This window comes from Lonchura striata, chromosome 17, assembly GCF_050655825.1.
Source record: "Lonchura striata isolate lonStrDom1 chromosome 17, ASM5065582v1, whole genome shotgun sequence".
Lineage (NCBI taxonomy): Eukaryota > Metazoa > Chordata > Aves > Passeriformes > Estrildidae > Lonchura > Lonchura striata.
Window position 1 is genome coordinate 13,462,160 of NC_140719.1, and position 17,591 is coordinate 13,479,750.

Here is a 17,591-nt window from a genome sequence, read left to right on the forward strand (position 1 = left end):
GGGCCGTGAGGGAGCGGGGGCTCCGGGCGGCGGGGCTCGGGCGGGAGCGGCCGGGAGCGGCGCCGGGCGGGTCAGCCCCGCTGCCGCCGGGCGGGCCGAGCGGCGGCCTTGCGACTTGAGCGAAGTTGGGACCGTGGTGCAAACACGAGCGTTTGCGCGCTCTGGTGTCGCTCGGAGGTCTGGGGAGGCTTGGGGAGGCTTGGGGGGTTTTTCCGTTCCAGCAGCTGTGCTCCGAGCTCACGCTCCCCGGAGGAGCCGTTCCCGGCCCCGCGCCCCCCCGGGCCCGGGATGTGCTCGTTCGTCTCCTCGCTGGGGCTCCCGGGCTTGGCGCAGAGAGCCCCGGGGTGTGCGGGAGGCCCCGAGACCCTGCCCGGCTGCCTCACGCTGGGGTCTCCTGACTCCGATCGTGGCGAGCCCCCGGTCCCGCTGCCTCTCCGGGGCGCGCTCTGCCGCGCTCTCTCCAAAGGAGGGAACCCCGCGGGAGCCCCCGTGCCGGAGGATTGCACATGGCTTTGGAGAGAGCACATGGTAGAGCTGAACTATCAAATACCATCTTTTCCCTCCAAAGTGTGATTTATGCTTGGTTAGAATAACGGTGACTTTCTGAGCCCATCTGTTTGTCTGCCTGTTCGCACACATGGAATAACTCTGCCCATGGTGATTGCCTATGGCATTATTGCAGAAGAAGTAGTTTGATAGGAAATATTGTAGCAATTGGAAGTCCAGTGATGCAAGTTCCTGACACATTGTGACTGTCTTGCTGTCAGTTCTGTGTCTCCTTTAAAAGTTCATTTTCTATGAATCACTGTAAGCAACCATTTAACTTCTGCAGCATTTCTACAGCTTTTACATTTGAGACATCTCTTGACATTGAGTCAAACTCTTTCCACCGTTTTTTTTTTTTCCTGTAGACATTCTTTGTGACAGTCATATTCTGTTAAGCAACAACAGAAAAAAAGAAGGAACTGCTTTTAGATAAGACTGTTGCTGCCTGTTTCCTCTGGTTCTGTCTCGTAGAGATCTAAAAAAATGGGAGCTGTGAGAAACTTTTATTATGGTGGAAAAAGAGCGTCTTCTGTGGGAAGTGAGATTCTGGATGGAGTGTGAGTGACTGCTGTCACCCCAAAGGAGTTGTCAGAGTGGAACCAAACTTTTGCTTTCTTAACACCTGTGATATATAAACTGCTTCTGCTTGATTAATTTCCCCCTCCTTCCTCTGGAATTCTGTCTCTTGACAAATAGGTATTTTGTGAGAGAGGATGGATGCATAATTGGAATGTTTTTAGATACCTTTTCAAATTCTTCACTGTTCATTTTGTTGGGAGAAAACCAGATGAAGATGAATAACTTGAACCCCAAACCTGTATTGGGAAACAGGTTTTTTTGCAGTACTTGCCCTCTATGATCCTGCCTGAAAAGTTTTATGTCAGTCTATAACACTGAATTATACATTGAAAATACTGAGCCTACACTGGCTTTTTCTCTTTTCTTGCGATTATTGAGGCTGTACTGGAGAAAATAGAGATTCTGAGGCTTCTCATGCAGCGTGTTTTTGGGCTTTATTCACACCTACCTGTTGGTCTGAAAGGTTCTTGCAATGGCTTGAAAGGTTTTTGTGTATTGAAGGAGCTGTTGTTTACCTGGAGTAAAATGAGTATTTTTGTTTGAAGGGGGGTAGGAGCCAGAAATGCCCATGTGGGTTTTTCTCCTGCTCTGCCTCTGCTCTCTTAGCTGTAAAATGGGGGTGGTTACCAACAAGTTCCCTTCCTGAGCACCTGCAGCTTTCTAGATGTGTAAAGGATTAATTAGTGGATATATTTTAGCATCTTTTCTTCCTTTATGTGGTGCAAAATATATTTGACCTCAAGGCTATGAAAAATGTATAACAACAATCAGCCTGGCAGAACAGACCAACCCCTGTGGCTGCAGCAGCCAACAGCTGGGGCAGGTGGGAGAAATCAAATGTATTCAGTCTGAATTTAAAGCAAGAAAAAAAGGAACTGTGGCTGGAGGAGCAGAGGAAGTACTTGCAGGAAGATTTCAAAAACAAAATGACAAAAGTGGAAATCTGGGCCTTGTAGGACATTTGCTTTGTCCTAAATGAAAGCTTAGATGGGTCCTTAGGGAAAATTAATTTAATAGCCCAACTTGGGCTTTAGTTTTTGTCATTCTGACTTACTGTCCTTAGAGGTTCTTGTTGCAAAGGAGGTTGCTCATGGTAATCTTCAGCAATGAGAACAGTAAGTACGTGGAACCTCATTTTAGAAGCTGGGCTCACCTTCACCACTGAGCAAACCTGTTTCTAATTGCAACTTCCACAGTTTTACTGCAGCTCAGCACTTGTATAGAGAGAGTGGTCTTGATGCTTTGTATGGTCTGAGCACAGAATTAAGGTTCGGGAAGTCGTGAATGGCCATTCTGCCCATGACACACACTCCTGCATTTGTCTTGGAAACTCACTGAACCAGTCTGTTTTACCTTTTATGGCAGGTGGTGACTAACCCAATGTACACCTCCCCAGGTGTTTTCTGGGGTGTTTGTAGGAAATTATGTGTTATGTGTCATTGTGGCCAGTATAAATACAAGATGCAGGAAAAAGTCTTGTAATATTGAAGGCAAAACCTAAATAGTCATGCAGCTGAAATATAGTTTATGATGGCCTTGATACCACTTGTCACTGAAGATGCTGAAAATGTAGCAAGAGGATGGTGACCTGCTCTGCTCCTGGTTGTGAGACAGGCACGGTAGCAGAGGAGGCTCCGTGCCTGTGCCACAGTCCATGGACTGGACAGAGTGGCCTTTCCCAGTACAAAATCACATGGAAGTTAAAGGTTGTCTAAAATGGGCAAAGTGAACACTGTCCTGTTGAAGGCAGAGGCCTTGAAAATAGTTTTTTCTGTTACCAAATGCTGTTAAGCTGTGTTTATTGTACTCACCCTTTGTAAAGCTTTCAGTGCAAGCCCATGCCAGTACTCAGCAAGGGCCCTGCTGCTTTCCCTGGCAGGTCAGGGAGCACTCCAGGAGACAAGAGCAGTTTATCTCCAGTGATGGGGCAGTGGGGAAGAGTCGGTGTGTCAGCACCCGGCAGTCTGAGCGGCTGGGCTCAGGGCACACAGCTGCTGCCGCCGGGCTGGAGGGTTCCCCTGGTGTTCCCAGGCTGGCATTCCCCATCCTGCAGGCTGGCTCAGCTCTCAGGGAACTGCTGTGGAACCAAGGAGCCAAAAGGAGCTTGATTAAATAAGAGAGCTGAAGGCTTGGCTCTTTGTGGCTGCTGGAAGGGCAGGAGGTGCTTTCCCGAGCTGTGTCCTTGCCTTTTCCCGTGGTGGGACTGATGCACGGAGGGATCCAAGCCTGCTTTCAGGGGCTGGGATGTGTGCCCTGGAAACAGGCCGGACCCCAGGTCTCTTCACTTGTGAATTCCATGTTTCACTGCAGAGCTGTGTCTCTAAAGTTAAATGGAGGGAAATGTAGCATCTAGGAGGTGAAAGAAGAGTTCAAAGTGTTCAAACCGAAAGGTGATGTTGGCACAGTCAGTATTTTTCTTTATGAAGAAAAAAAACCCAGAAGCCAAAACATTTGCATGCCAAGTCTAGATTTAGGTCTGACTTAAAAGTCATAGTGCTTTTTGGAATTGCTGCAGTATGTCTAAACTATGTAGAAAATTCAACTGCACAAAGTACTTCAAAGTTCTTTTCTCACAGGTTTTGGGGGTGGTGAGGAGGCGTGTGTTTCTAAAGCTAGGCTGGGAGCTGCTGTCTTGAGTAGGACAGGTAGAACTGAGGTTCTGAGTGTGTGACCAAATGGCAGTTCTAGTGCCTGGAAGCAAAGCTTCGTTTATAAACAGAAAAGCACAAGGAGTCATTTTTAATAGTGGTTCAAATGCAGAAGCACTGCAAAGTCAGATCTTTTTACAGGTAGATAAGTATTTTTCTATCTCGACATATTTTTATAAGCACCTTGAATTGAATCAAGATTACTTCAAGTTCTAACTTGTGCTAAGTATTTAAACATCTGGACTCACTTTAAGTGCCATTGCTGTCCACACATGAGAAGTCTCTTGGATTGTTTTTAACATTTTAAAATATTTCAGCAAAAAGCTGTATTTTGTATTCTACTAAAACAGTATATGTGGCTCCCAGTGTTAAGTCTTGTGACATGGCTTATAACATGGCATGATACAATAAACTGCAAATAATTTTACAGTGTCAGTACAATTAAAGAAATTTGATTTCTAAATTATTTACTTCAGCTTGGTGCTACTTTAAGTGTCTGCTATCAGAGATTCCAGGCAGTGAACAGCTGTCTGTCGCAGATGGGAGAGGAAAAAAACCCTTAGCTTCTTCCTTCTAAAAAGGTTTCCATATAAACCCTGTAGTAACGTAATACAGCCTTTTAGTCAAATTTGAGTTTCCTGTTACACGTTTAAGTGAACCGACAGCAGACTCGTTCTATTTGAAACCAAGTGGTGTAAGTGAATGCAACCCTGGGAATTTTGTACTCCAAAGCATTCTTGAAACCTCACAGATGCTTGTTAAGCAGTCAGATGTATTATTTATTGCATCTTAAAAAAAAAAAAAAAAAAAAGCCTTGCAGGTAGTTCATGACTTCTATAGTCTGCTGTGTTTTGGTAAGATCAGGCGGTATTGTCTGTCCTGTGCTTGCACTGAGTTTCACCCAAGAAAATCAGGTAGTTTAGAAATAGCAAATCCACATTTTTAGTCAAGTCCAGATGTAAGTATATCTGAAAGAACATAGGTTTAAGATTGAGTGTTTTATGCTGAGATCTTGAGATGGCAGAAATTGAGGTTTTGCGCAGAACTGCATGAAGTTTGGGATTATAAATTGGATGTGCTAGTTCATTGTTCTATGAGCTAGTTCACCATGGCAATTATAAACTTATTAAAATATTTTTGACATGTCAGATCACAAAATGCAGAAGATGGTAAGATCATTCTTTTTAAATGACAAAGTTGTTGCTGCTGTTGGCGTCCAGCTGTCTCCTTTGTAGTGATTTCCTTGCCGTCTTTCTTGTTTTAACCCCTCTGGACTATTTATAGGCATTTTACAGTTCTTAGGCACTTAAAGTTTTTGTGCTTATTTGTTTTGAGTGACTTTGGTCTCCAGTTCTGGACTCCAACCTTTGAAATGTGCTTCACATGATGAATCAAAGTATGTTCCAGTCCATCCCCTGCCCTTGGACAGACCTTGGGCACCAGTCTGGACAGATCAATGCATTTGATTTAGGAAGGCAATTTATTTTGTTGTTTTATCAAAGTAGTTTGGGTTGTAGTCTGAAGCAGCTCTCTGTGAAGCTGTTGAGATTTCCCTGTTGGGAGCAGTGGTCTCTGCTTGCCTCAGCTCCCCGAACTGGATGTGGCTGCACCTCTGGGTGGGTTCATCTCAATTCAAGGTGTGACAGGCTTTTTTATGAATTCAGTAGATGGATGGATGAATGGATTGTTCATATAACATCAGTTGGAAATGGTGTTGAAATGTTGATTTCCCAAGCGGTGCTCCTGGTGGTAGGAGGACATGTGGGGAAGTGTGAACTCACACCTCTCCCAAACCAGCCAAGCTGGAGGGACCAAGGGTGAAAAACCTGAGTGTGGCAGTGCTGGAGAAAAGGGCAGAGATTCCCCTCTGAGCAGGGTGATAACATTTTGCAGTGCACAGCACTTCCAAAGTGAGTGGCTGTCAGTGTCCCCACCAGCCACGGCAGCACTGCCAGCAGACCTGAGGGACCTTCCAGGGGAGGTTTCTGTGTCTTGTTTCAGTGCATCCTCCCACCTTTCAGCCCAAACACCCTTCGGTGTTTGATGTGGTGGGACTCTCTGGAGCTGGCTGTGCTGTCCCTTTGGGGGAGGCTGTTGCCATCCTGCTCCTCCACGCAGTGTCTCCAAATGAATCACGATCTCCTCGCCACGTGGGTGGTGTTACAGGGACCAGAAACCGCACTGATAAGGGCTGTGACCCTGTCCCAGCTGAGCCTGCTGACAGAGCAGGTGTTGCTCCACACCCTGGGGAGGATTTGCAAGGCTTTCATTTTGTGGAGCTCAGTGACAGATCCTGTTCTCCGGTTCCTTTTGTCGTTGGGTCTTTGGGAAGCCCGCTTGCTGTGGGGTGGGAAGAATCCACCAGCCTGTTAAAAGCTCATGGTGTGCATGGAGTGGAGCTTTAAGTCCCTGCTGACAGGAGAGCAGTGCTGGGCAGTTGGGACTGCTGCCTCTGCGAGCTGGGGTGCTGGGGGTGGCACAGCCTGAGCTCCTTCACCCCTGCTCAGTGCTACTCACTTCCTACACCGCCACTGTCTCCTGCCTCAAGTGATGCAGGATAATGTAAATTCCAATTTTTCTTCTTTCCTTAGAGCCAACTCTCCCCTTTGACTTGGGAGTGTACTTTTTTCTTGGTGATTTTTAAATTGTGGAGTTGGAGAGGTGCATAGCTGCAGTAATTGCAGCAATAATAGGTGCAGTAATTGGGGAATGCCCTTGACAGCTTCAAAGTACATTCAATACGCTCCTTTCAGGAATTTCGGTTGAAGTGTCTTGTCCTGTTCTTAACCTTGTGGACACCTGTTGCTGCCATCCTGAAAAGGTATGAGTTTTCTCCTTGTTGGAACATTTTGTTTCCTACAAAGGAGCACTCTGAATGTGAAGCTCTCTTGGAGGGTTTGTGGTGGGTTCTAGTTCTTGGGACAAATCTCTGTCATTGCAGTGAGGAGACAGGGAGAAAAGCTCTAGATATTTTAAGATTTCTTTCCCCCAAGAGAAGGGTTTCAGGGTACATACATACCAAACATGACCACAAAAATTCCTTCCTCTTTCATGGAGATTCTCATTCATTCTTTGAGCTACTGGTATTTCATTAGCTCTTCTATCAGAATTGTAAAAAGATGAAAGTCTCAGAAATATTAAATTGTAACAAAAACCCCCAAGAAACAATTAAAAGGTTTTAAAAATACATGAGTGTATTTAAAGGAACCAAGTAAGTCACTGCTGAGTGTCTGTGTGCCACCCTTTAATCAGCTGGGCAGCCTAAGGAGTGACTCTCAGCTGTCACTGTATTAAGAAGCAGTGCTGCCTTTTGTGGAGTCTGTATATACTGAACTCAGGGCCATGGAGTAAATATTCTTGCTGTGTGTTCATAATCATTCTACTTAGAGTAAGCGCTTCTTGGGTGGGTATTACAAACCTGTTAATCTTTATGGTATTTATAGGGTAATTTTTAACTCTCTTGAGCTCTTTACTTCCTTGTGGGTCAATTACTCAATTTATAACATTGTGTCAGATGTAAGAACTTTACCGTGCAAGAGTAAACAGTGTTGGGGATGGTTCTCTACCTGTGTTTGCACTTAGTTCTTTGTATATTAAGGTATGCAATAACTTACTCTGTGACTGACTTATTGGGATTTCTTTTATTCCCCTGGTTTGCACTTTGAAGTGACTGTAATGTCTTATTTTAGCTTTTCTACTTCATCACTAATGCAGGAAGAGGGACTGTTCTGCTTTTGCACTTGCTTTGCCACGTGGCTTCCAACTTCCCTGGTCAGGCATAGCTGCACCTGGATTTTGCTGGACTTGAAAAATTTCTTTTGATGAGTTGTAGTGTGTTATTCACAGGTATTAATGAGGTGTCAGCATTGGGGAGGTTGGGAAAGAAACGCAGGGTGGGCAGGACTTTTGCTTCCATGAGTAAGCTCATGGTTTTTAATAATCTGATACTACTGAGTTTATGCTTCAACACTGAAGCTTATTAGAGCAATAGAAAATTGTTACAGAGGGCAGAATACAGTGGGAAATGTGATTTGTCTCTTATCCAGAGCTTGCACATTTAGTTATCATTTTCTTGAAAGGTTAATTCCCAGCTTCTCTTCAGAACATTCTGTGCAGGCCTTTCTGTGGGGAAAAAAAATTGGACCCAATTTAAATAGACAAGTCTTGTGAATCCTGAAAGAATTTGGGCATTTAGCCCAGGAAAGGGAGAGTTCTCTGCAAGAACTTCATTAACCCTGTCTGTCATCAAAATAAGTAATAAAAGTAGCTCTGCAGACATTATAAAGAACAGATCTTAGTTTTACCCTGTGGCCTTGATCTGCAAGGTACTGGTGAATGAATCTTGTTCTTTAAGGACAGCTGTGCCCATGGGGAAGGGAAGGTGGAGTTGTGGTACATGCAGGGGTACAGAAGTGGGCATATGAACTAAAGAGCTGCATGAGTTTTTGGAAAGCTTGTGCCATTGGTTCCAGGTACTCAGGAATGTGCAGGCAAGCTGACTTTTATCTGGTAGCAATATTGATAATGTAGTCTCACTTACTTTTCCATCCCAGTTATATGGGGGCAGAAAAACCACAAATGCTATTTCTAGCATAGCTATTTTTGTAAGTAGAGAAATGTTAAATATTTTTACATGGAGAAGAGTTTCTGCTTCCGTTTGGCTGTTCCTTGCAGCATCCAGATGCTGTGAAAGCACTTCCTGTGATGCCAACATCTGGCTCCCTGCACATTTGGGGTAGAGTTTTATAAGGTGGCTTTGAAGTTGCTTTTGGATTTGAATCACATGAATCTTTGGATTGGCTGGGCTGCACAATTCTCAGCATCGTTTCCTTTTCCTTCTGATTATGGGAAATGTAAATACTTCAAGCTGTTGTTCCGATGTTTTGAAGTTGGGGGAACATATATCTCTATTTTTCTCCACTCCTTTTCCCTGGATTAGAGATATAATTTGAGTCTTTAATAGCCAGCAGCACAGCTGCAGAGAGAAGCTGCATGAGCAGAGTTGGTTACAGCAGGTTTTGTGGATTTTGAGCCCATCTGACATGGGCTTGCTCTTGTACTTTGATCTACCTTTCTCAAACATTTCAGAAATTACAGCAGTATTTCAGAAGTATTTTTGTGATGTTTACTTAATGCTTCTTGAGCGCTTGGAAGCATTCTAATTAAAGTTATTTGTACGTGCTAAGTGGTGGTGCTTCCAATCACGTATGTACATAAAGACTTATAGAAAACTTTGTTAAACTTTCTGAGGACGGGCTGGGCTGAATGGATCCCACGTTCAGGGTTTGGCCCTGTAGCAGCAGAGCTGATTCAATTTTTTTTTGTTTAACTTTGGATCTTAGTTCATGCTTTGTCTTACTGCCTTAAGATGGTCTGTTCACCTGTGCTTCTGTGTGGGATGGGTGGTCACTAAAGATGTCTTACAGGAACCAGCTGTGGAAGCAGTTTGGATTCTTTGTTATGTGTGGTAGAAACTTATTTTAGGAGTTGGTTTAGACTGAGAGGTTTAGATTCAGAGCCTCAGAACAATCCTTTTGCCCAAGTGCTTGAGTTTTGGCTGTTTGTGTTGACAGGGGCTCTTCAGATGTTGCTGGAGAGTGGAGCTGTATTTCAGCTGTCACTGTCACCTGGCTGGGGGTGCAGTGAGATGGTTCCCTCCTGTGCCAGGAGCCAGCCTGGAATGGAGGTGGCACTGCTGGTACAGACAGCGTGTGTTCCGTGGCTCCACGAGATGGGACTCATTTCAGTTAGCATTTAATGATGTGAGAATGTCTGGCAGTTTCTGTGAACATTTACATTATGAATATATTTCCAGCCTATATTTAATCTTCCCTTCATCAGAAATGAATGAATTCCAAGAAGGATAACAGAAGTGTTCTTAAATAATTTGGCGTCGTGTTTGAAAGCTTTATGGCATTGTAAATTAAAACGTGAGCATGTTGTTGCATGCTTGGTAAGCAATAAAATAAAATTCCAGGTAGATTTGGTATGTGTTTATTTTTGACATGTGTTTTGTTACCAGCAGTGGTGGCTTGGGAGATCTGGCTCTAATTGTTCAAAGGTGATAAAAATGAATACAGTGAATGTTCTGGAGGGCTCAGAATTGCAACTGCAAGGATATAAATTAAAGTTGACTTGTTACTTTATCTGAAACACACCTAAGTGAAAACTGGTAGGGGAGGAGTGCAACCTGCTGTTGCTGTACCATGTATCACCTCTTCAGAGGAAGTATTGTCCCTTTAAATGCTGCTGACTGCTCTCCATCTTCAGTTTTGGATGTGAATATGTATTTGATGTTTACATCCTACACAAACATCACACATAAATACTTACATATGGTATTGTACTAGGAAATTGAGTGCAGTGAAAGAAGGGGTGGGAATAGTCCAGCTAAGCTGCTGAGAAGGAACATTTACCTTAAAATATGAATCACCAAGTGCTCTTGGCACTGTTCCTGGAGCTGTTTAGTAGGAGCCCTGTGAAACCACCCCTTGGAATGGATGGATCTGCAGAGCATCTGAAATGTTTCCAGAAACTTAAACAATTATGGTTTTTGGTTTAGGATCAAGTTCTAGAGAGCTGGAACTACAACACAGGAAAAAAAACCAAACAAAACCCAACCTTTAACTCAGTTAAAACTTAAAACTAAAATTAGAAGTAAGCTACCTGCCTACCTGGTGAGAGATGGGCACTATGGGCACTTGAAATGAGCTAATACAACACATTTGAGAGAACAAGTAGCATCCTCAAACACAGTGATCCAGCCAAGCACACTCTGCTCAACCTTGCTATTTTCTAGCCATTGTACTAGATTTTCCCCCAAACTAGAAGACTGAGTGTTTGAAGTTATAATGTTGCTTGCTTAGAATGGGAATATGGACCTGAGCTGGGTGTGGGTAGTGATTAGAAACAGAGTGGGATGTTTCATACAGTTAATTATTGGCAGGAAGCATTTGTTTTATTGACATCCACAGAGAGATGACTCTGCGTAGCTTTAAATAGTTGACTTAATGTCATTTTGCTTCTAGGTATAGAACAGTGAATTATGGTGTCTGTCACAGCATTTGTTTAATGAGTATCAGTTGTTGACAGGGTATGAAAAAGCTCCAGGGCTTTTCAGCCATTTCACTAAAACATTCTCAGTTAGTGGATTTGGGGTCTTTGAGGAGCCCATCCCTTACTGGCTGTTGAAAATCTGGTTTGCACAAAGTCTTAACAGAAACCCATCTGCACCTGCTCTCAGGGTAAATCCAACCCTCTGAAATGTGAGGTGTGACTAAACCACCATTCTTCTCTTCAGTGGTCAGTTAGTTACAAGGACCCTTGTCCTTCCCAGGGGGTTATAGATTGCAGGTAACTCACACTGTAATGTGTGTGTGACTCTGTAGACACAGTTTCATCATGATGCTAGGCCTGAAATTCAGAAACTGTTTCTGGGTGATTTACTGGACTCTGTTTAACAGTTTTTGCTTGAGAGAGGCTCCACTCCCTCTCTCAGGGCAGGGGTGGCCATGCCATGACCACCACCGTCCACAGGCAGCTCTTGCTGGGCAGTTTTTTACTGAATCACATTCTCTAACTGTGCTCTTGCAGTGTTCTCTCCTCAAGCATTTCAGTGGCGTTCCTCATGTTGTTTCATTTAACATTCATATTCATATTTTTTTCAGTGTTGGCAGGTGTGTATTTCACATTAACATGAGGGGTTTTTTGGATGTTAGACTGCTATTTGCTTATGGTAATTTCCAGTCATCATGAGGTGACTGTTGAGAGAGATGAGCAGAGAGGAAAAAAATTGTCAGGCATTTACAGTAAATACTCTCTGCTTTTGGAAACGCTGTCAGAAGTTTAATTGTTAGGTTCAAGTAAGTTTGTCATGTGCCAGACAGAATCAGTCTGCTGTAATGAACGGGTTACGCACTTCACCAGCAAAAAGAGAGAGTGAGAAACCAAGGGATGCTCAGGATTTCCTGTCACCTTGCACTGCAGAAGGAACAGGCTAGGCTTTTTAACCTAGCCTGTAATTAGGTTTTGCATGGAAGCATATATTACTGTGCTCGCTTTGCCAAAGCTCTTCAGTATGATGGATGAGATTTAAAGGTTGATCTGACTAAATTGCAATGAGAATACTAACGACAAAGATATTTCTGTTGTGAACTATTCCTACCAGGCATCATAGCTGTGACAGAAATGGTGTAAAGTAATGGACAATAAAAGTCACTCAAAAATAATACTCTCCTAGGATTGGGCTGCCTTCCCCAGAGCACGTACCCTGAACCACAGCGATAATGTAATCATAAGCCTAGATCATCATTTAAATATATAGTAATCTCATAGAGTATCCTGGCAGATTTATTTTATGAGCAAGGAAGAGGAAGAATATTATTGGGCAGCCGAGAGGAAGAAAGTGGTGCTGATGTGGTTGTGTTCATTCTGTAAAACAGTTTGCATTGCTGCAGCCTTTGGGGAGCCTGCAGTGAGCAGCACAGTGGCTCTGGGAGGAGAGGCAGCCTGGCTCCCAGGGCAGCGCGTCCCTGCGGGTATTGCAGCCTGCTGGGGGCCTGCTGGGTGTGCACTGCTGCCTTCCTGTGTCTGGCAACTCACCTCTGTGGTAAAAGATGGACCTTTGTGCAGTAGGTTAAGTCGTGTGCTTGACTGGTTTTAATCAACTTGTGGATTTCTGGAACCATATATGACTTGCTGTTTTGTTTCTGTTTGTTTTGCACAAGGTACCCAAACAGACCTACTTGGCTCCCCAACAAGTCCCTGTGTGGAAGGATAAGAGAGACATACAGTAACTGAGGGGGAAAGCAGATTTGTCTATGTGACATATCAGTGCTTTAACACTCGGTTATGTGTATGTGTGTGTGTGGTGGGCAGCAGCAGCGCTGAGCACGGGGCACACAGAGCAGCTGCTGTGTCTTGCAGGAAGGTGAAAAGTGCTGGTACAGAAAGCGGTTGTAACACTGAACACAAGCTGCTGCTTTGCTGCCTGCTCGAGAGGTGCACGGTCCTGTCATGTTGATTATACATCTGGGAGCAAATAATTTGGCCTGCAGTTGAGTTGGAGGCATCCTGAGACACATGGTGATACCCGATCAGACTGGTCACAGCTGCTTTGCCGAGGAGCACCCGGGGCACCAGGGCGGCTGGGACTGAATGCCAGGATGCTGATGAGGTTCTGCTCCTTAATGAGTGTCTTGTAACTAATGATCCTGGCCTTTGCTACCAGGTGCCCTGGGCTGTTCTGCCCTGAGAATCCCACCTGTCAGGTACCTGCAAGGTATCAGGGGTTTGATGGGATTTTGTGTTGTGCTTTCTGCTGATTAGGTGTAAGGACACTTGGGTACCCCCGGAGAGGAATTGCAGCTGGGGATGTGACAGGGGAGCTGGCTGCACAAGAAGGTTTTTGTTTTCCCTGTATTTGGAAAAACTCCAGATTACCTGTGAGTGCCGTTGCATGGAGTAATAACTGTACAGCAGTAAGGTGACAGTAGTGTGGGAGAAGGAGCTGTTCATCCCATGTGGGTTGTGGCCATTTTCACATGATGGCAATGATGATCCTGTTCTTTTATTCACTTTCTGGAAAGCTATGTGATGCTTCATGCAATTTAAAGATGTTTTGATTTACAGTCATAGTCAAGACTCAGTGTGAAAATGTGCGATACTGCAGAACTTTGTAGGAAATTTGGAAGCAGGAATAAAAGGAATAGTGCAGAGCTAAGACAATGTCAAGTAAAAATGGGCCGGTGTTAAGAGTGTACCTTGTACCTTTTCTGATGTGGTGCAGTGCCTGTGTGTTGTTGGCTGCTACTTGAAGAGCCTCTGTGAAGCCCCTTCCCGGGGATTCCCCTTCTCTCTCCCTGCCCAGTGCCACAGCCCGGAATAGCCCAGCTGACAGCCTGGGGCAGGACACGCTGTCCCGAGGTGTCAGTGGGCTCCGTGCTGTCATGTGAGCTCTGCTGGATCTCTTTTCCAAGCTGCTATTTTGTTCTTACTCCTTCCTCTGCCTCCAGCTGTAGCACTTCAAACAAGCAGTGCCCGAGTGCAGATCCTGCCCTGCCCATCCCTGTGGCAGGTGGGCTCTCCTGGGCTGTGACCTGCCTGCCCCTGGTTCTCCCTCACAGCGAGGGGTTATTGCTCCTTGAGTTTCCTGTGATGGTTCTCTTGGGAATGCCCAGTCTGGGCTGGGATCAGATCATTCAGCTTCCCCTGTCCAGAAGTAAATCCCTTCCCTGTCCTTGAGCATTGGTCCTCTGGAAGGCAGGACACAGTGGATGCCCAGTTTGGTCAGTGTTAGGCTGCAGACACTTGAGTGGTGCTGCCTGGGTGTACCTTCGGGCTGGGGCTGGGAATGGGCATGTCCAGGTTCCTGTGCTGGAACCAGGGTTTGCTCTGTGCCTGTGGACTTGGAAGAGAGAGAACACGTGGCTCTCTCTTCAAGTAAACTGCCTTTCTCCAAATCTTGAATAATAAAATAATTAAGATAATTCCAGCAGTATAACATAAGGTAGGCATTTCATAGGGCACTTTAATGTAAATATGGAGACATAGTTTTATCTAGGTATTTTCACCTGGTTACTAATAAACCTACAGATACTTGAGACAAAAGATCTTAAAATCAAACTTCTTCACAGTAGCAGTGATTCTCCTTCCCCCACTAGAGTTTCATGGTACTGGCTTTGGAAAACTGTTTTTATTGAGAGCAACCCATGTGTTCACCTGTGTAATGTAGCAGGAGCTGCAGCTCTTTTGTCAGAGTGAGGGTTCATTTGCTTGAGACATGAGAAGAGCCTCTGACTGCTTTCCCCCTGTGTTCTGGTAGCTGGTGGTGGGAAAGATCTGCTGGAGCTAAGGGTTTATTTCACAGACAACTGTTAAAAGAACTGAGCACTACTTGCTGCAGAAATTCTTCTGCATCATATTTTCTCCCCCAGTGCCACAAATATTTAAAATACCTTTGTATTTTAAATTAAGACTTAGTCATTGCCCAAGTGCCAGGCACACACTATTAATACACTAATGAGGTCAAGTTGTGTTCTTTCACTGAATGAATACTTGCCAAAACTCTTGAAATAAGTTTCTGCAAATGCTTGTGTTGGCCACTAAATCTTCCCTTGTCTCCATTAGGCTTCAGCCAGTGCCAAGGACAGGAATGATGCATCTGGGAATGATAGGGTGTGGGTAAGGGATAACCAAAAACCTGTGTGTGGCCCTTTGTGAGGAAGAGAAGGGGGTGTATTTGTTGTGGGTGTTGTGTAAGTGCTGTGACTGTATTTTGGGGCCTGACTTTGCTTGGAGCCAAAGCCTGGAGCTGGTGTGGAGCAGGGAGTGCTGTGACCCAGTCCTGCTTCCCTGAGCAGCTGATAGAATTACCAGAGTTTGTCCCTGAGTCAGGCTTCAACACAAATGGTTCAAGTATGGGTTTTATTTCCTAGAAGGGCTGGAAAATCTGGGTCTTTTCAGTTCTTCTTTCTCTGCAGGCAAAGGAGGTGTCCCACAGCTGCCCTGTCACCGTTGCCCACGGTGTTCCTGAAATGTGTGCACAGCCCTGTGCCAGAGAATTAGTTAATCTGGGATCACAGTGTTGATCTAGCACTGCAATGGCTCAGCTGCCTGTTGGGGAGCTCTTTGCAACTTCTGCATGTTCTGGTGCCATTTTTGCATGGGAGCAAATTCTCATTTCTGATTACTGTGTTGAGCTGGCCTGAAACTGCAGCAAAGGAATTAATTCATGGAATTTTCCCTTGTTTGTCTGTTGTTCCTACAACACTTCAGTCTCGTTTAAGCCAATATAGCTCCTGCTTCCTGTGTTTTGCAAATCTGCATAAAAGTTGTAATTTGGGGGTGGGAAAGCAAGACTGTGGGTAAACTTTTGTTGTCTTTGATCAAAGAAAGTGGCAGCAGTCTGGAGGGACTTTGTCATTTTTGTTTTACAAATGGAGATGGGCAGACCTTTTGAGATGTCTCCTGAGTAACTGGCGACCATGAGTCCTTGGGGAAGTGACAGGAGATACTGTTAGAGATGACAAAAGCCGTGTCTTCAGTAGATAACAAACCAGTGACTGACTAAACCTGTTTTCTGCTCTTTTGTTGACTGTTAACAGTACCAGCAGTGGTTGGTTCAGGCAGGGGCTCTGCCCTTTGCTGGGCCTTTCAGCAGTGGCTCTGCCCTGCTCTGTCAGCCCGGGCTGGGGAAGGGAGGGCCCAGCTCCTGCTGCTGCTGCAGCCCCTCGGCACAGCCCCGGGTCGGCTGGGCAGGCAGACACCAACCTGTCCCCTTTCTTTTGCCCCAGCAGAGCCGAGAGGCAGAGTTTGGTATGATACCATGGAAGGGCAGCACAACCATCCTCATCACCTAGGGGACCAGAACAACCCTCTGTGCAAGCTGCCGGGGCAGGAATTCCAGCATGATCCTCAGGTGAGTGCGGGTGTCTGATCCGTCCCCCTCTGTCTTTGCTTACCTTCGTTCCATAAAGGTCTCCTGATTTCTTAGCATTTAGCTGCCTTTGCCCCCCTCCTTTTGTTTTTAGTGCAGTTATAGCAGTTTTAGGGAATATCCAATTTGGGATTCTGCCAGCCAGCCAGTTTCCTGAACCCACTTTTTTGATTATAATAAGAGAAAAAGGAAATAGTTTAAATTTTGCTTAAAGCAAGTGTTTTTAAATTACCTTATGAAAACATATTGAGTTTGCTTTCTCTTGTCTTTGAGTCTTTGAAGAAAAGGCCAAAGTAAAATAGATTGTTGTGTAAGTGACTAAATGTATTTTATCTCTTTTTATAGTAAGTGCTGAAGAAGTAATTACCAGATAAAAGAAAAAACTCATTCTACATGGACCCGTAGGCTCTCTGCGAGTCCCTGGAACTCATCCTGCAATGTATTTTGTCCATACTATAATGAAGTTTCACTGTAGCAGCTCCTCTCTCTTCCTGCCTTTCTGCAGAAGGGAGGTAAAACCAGGATTAACCCACAGTCTGTGTAATCATGAAACTTGCATTTTGTGAATTCTGGCTGCTTGACTTTTCAGCCTGTTTTCTGTTGATCAGAGCAATTCAGTTTTGCCCCTCTGATAGTTTAAGGAATGAACCAAAAGCATCGTGGGAAGCTGTCAGAAAGAAGAGGGTGGTAGCTGTGCTGGGATGTGAGCGTGGGGAGGGCTGGGGCTGATCCTTTGCTGTTCCCAGGTCAGCCCAGAGCTGAGCCAGGGTCCCCGAGGCAGGAGCTGTCCTTGGGAGGCTCTGGCAGTGCCCAGCACAGCCTCTGCTGACGGGGAGTTTTCTGCACACAGTGAAGGCACTGCTGGGAAAGTACCATGGTGTGGAGCAAAGCCCCCTCTCCTAATGTAGCAATTTGTCATATTAAGTCATTTAATAATAATTGAATCCCCTTGATTAATCTCCTAGAATTAGCCAGTTGCATTTTGAGCAATTAGGGTTAATTACTGCCTCATTTGGCAGGATAGTGCCCCTGTAATTATTTCATGAACAAGATTAGGAAGTGTTCCTGTGCAGCAGATACATTCATGGCATCTTGGAGCACATGTTAGAATTTGTAATGACATAGTTAAGTGTAATTAGTAGCTAATAATCTGTGTTCTGCTGTGATGCTGATGCTGAGTGGGCTCATTTTGCTCTCTGGTCATTGTTCAGGGGAACCTCCCCTCAACTCTGGTAATACCCAAGTTCTGGTAATGGAAGGCTCAAGTAAACTGTTCTGAGAATGATCTAATTTGGAATTAGAATTGCAGGAAGACTGCCTTTTGTTTTGCTGTCAAAATAACATAAAAGGACCTGAGTAACAAAAATATACAGTCTACCAAG

General features: G+C 44.8%; 1 protein-coding gene across 2 annotated transcripts in view; it reads left to right on the forward strand.

Annotated features, from left to right (window-relative positions):
• The window catches only part of NEK6 (NIMA related kinase 6), a 45,317-nt gene that overhangs the window by 240 nt on the left and 27,486 nt on the right, over positions 1 to 17,591 (forward strand). The window contains exon 2 of one of the 2 annotated variants that reach the window (XM_021543695.4): positions 16,067 to 16,191. In XM_021543695.4, the coding sequence (XP_021399370.1) occupies positions 16,099 to 16,191 (93 nt within the window). In that variant the 5' untranslated portion in view covers positions 16,067 to 16,098. The remainder of the gene's footprint in view (positions 1 to 16,066; positions 16,192 to 17,591) is intronic. The other variant, XM_021543694.4, reaches the window with a different exon arrangement.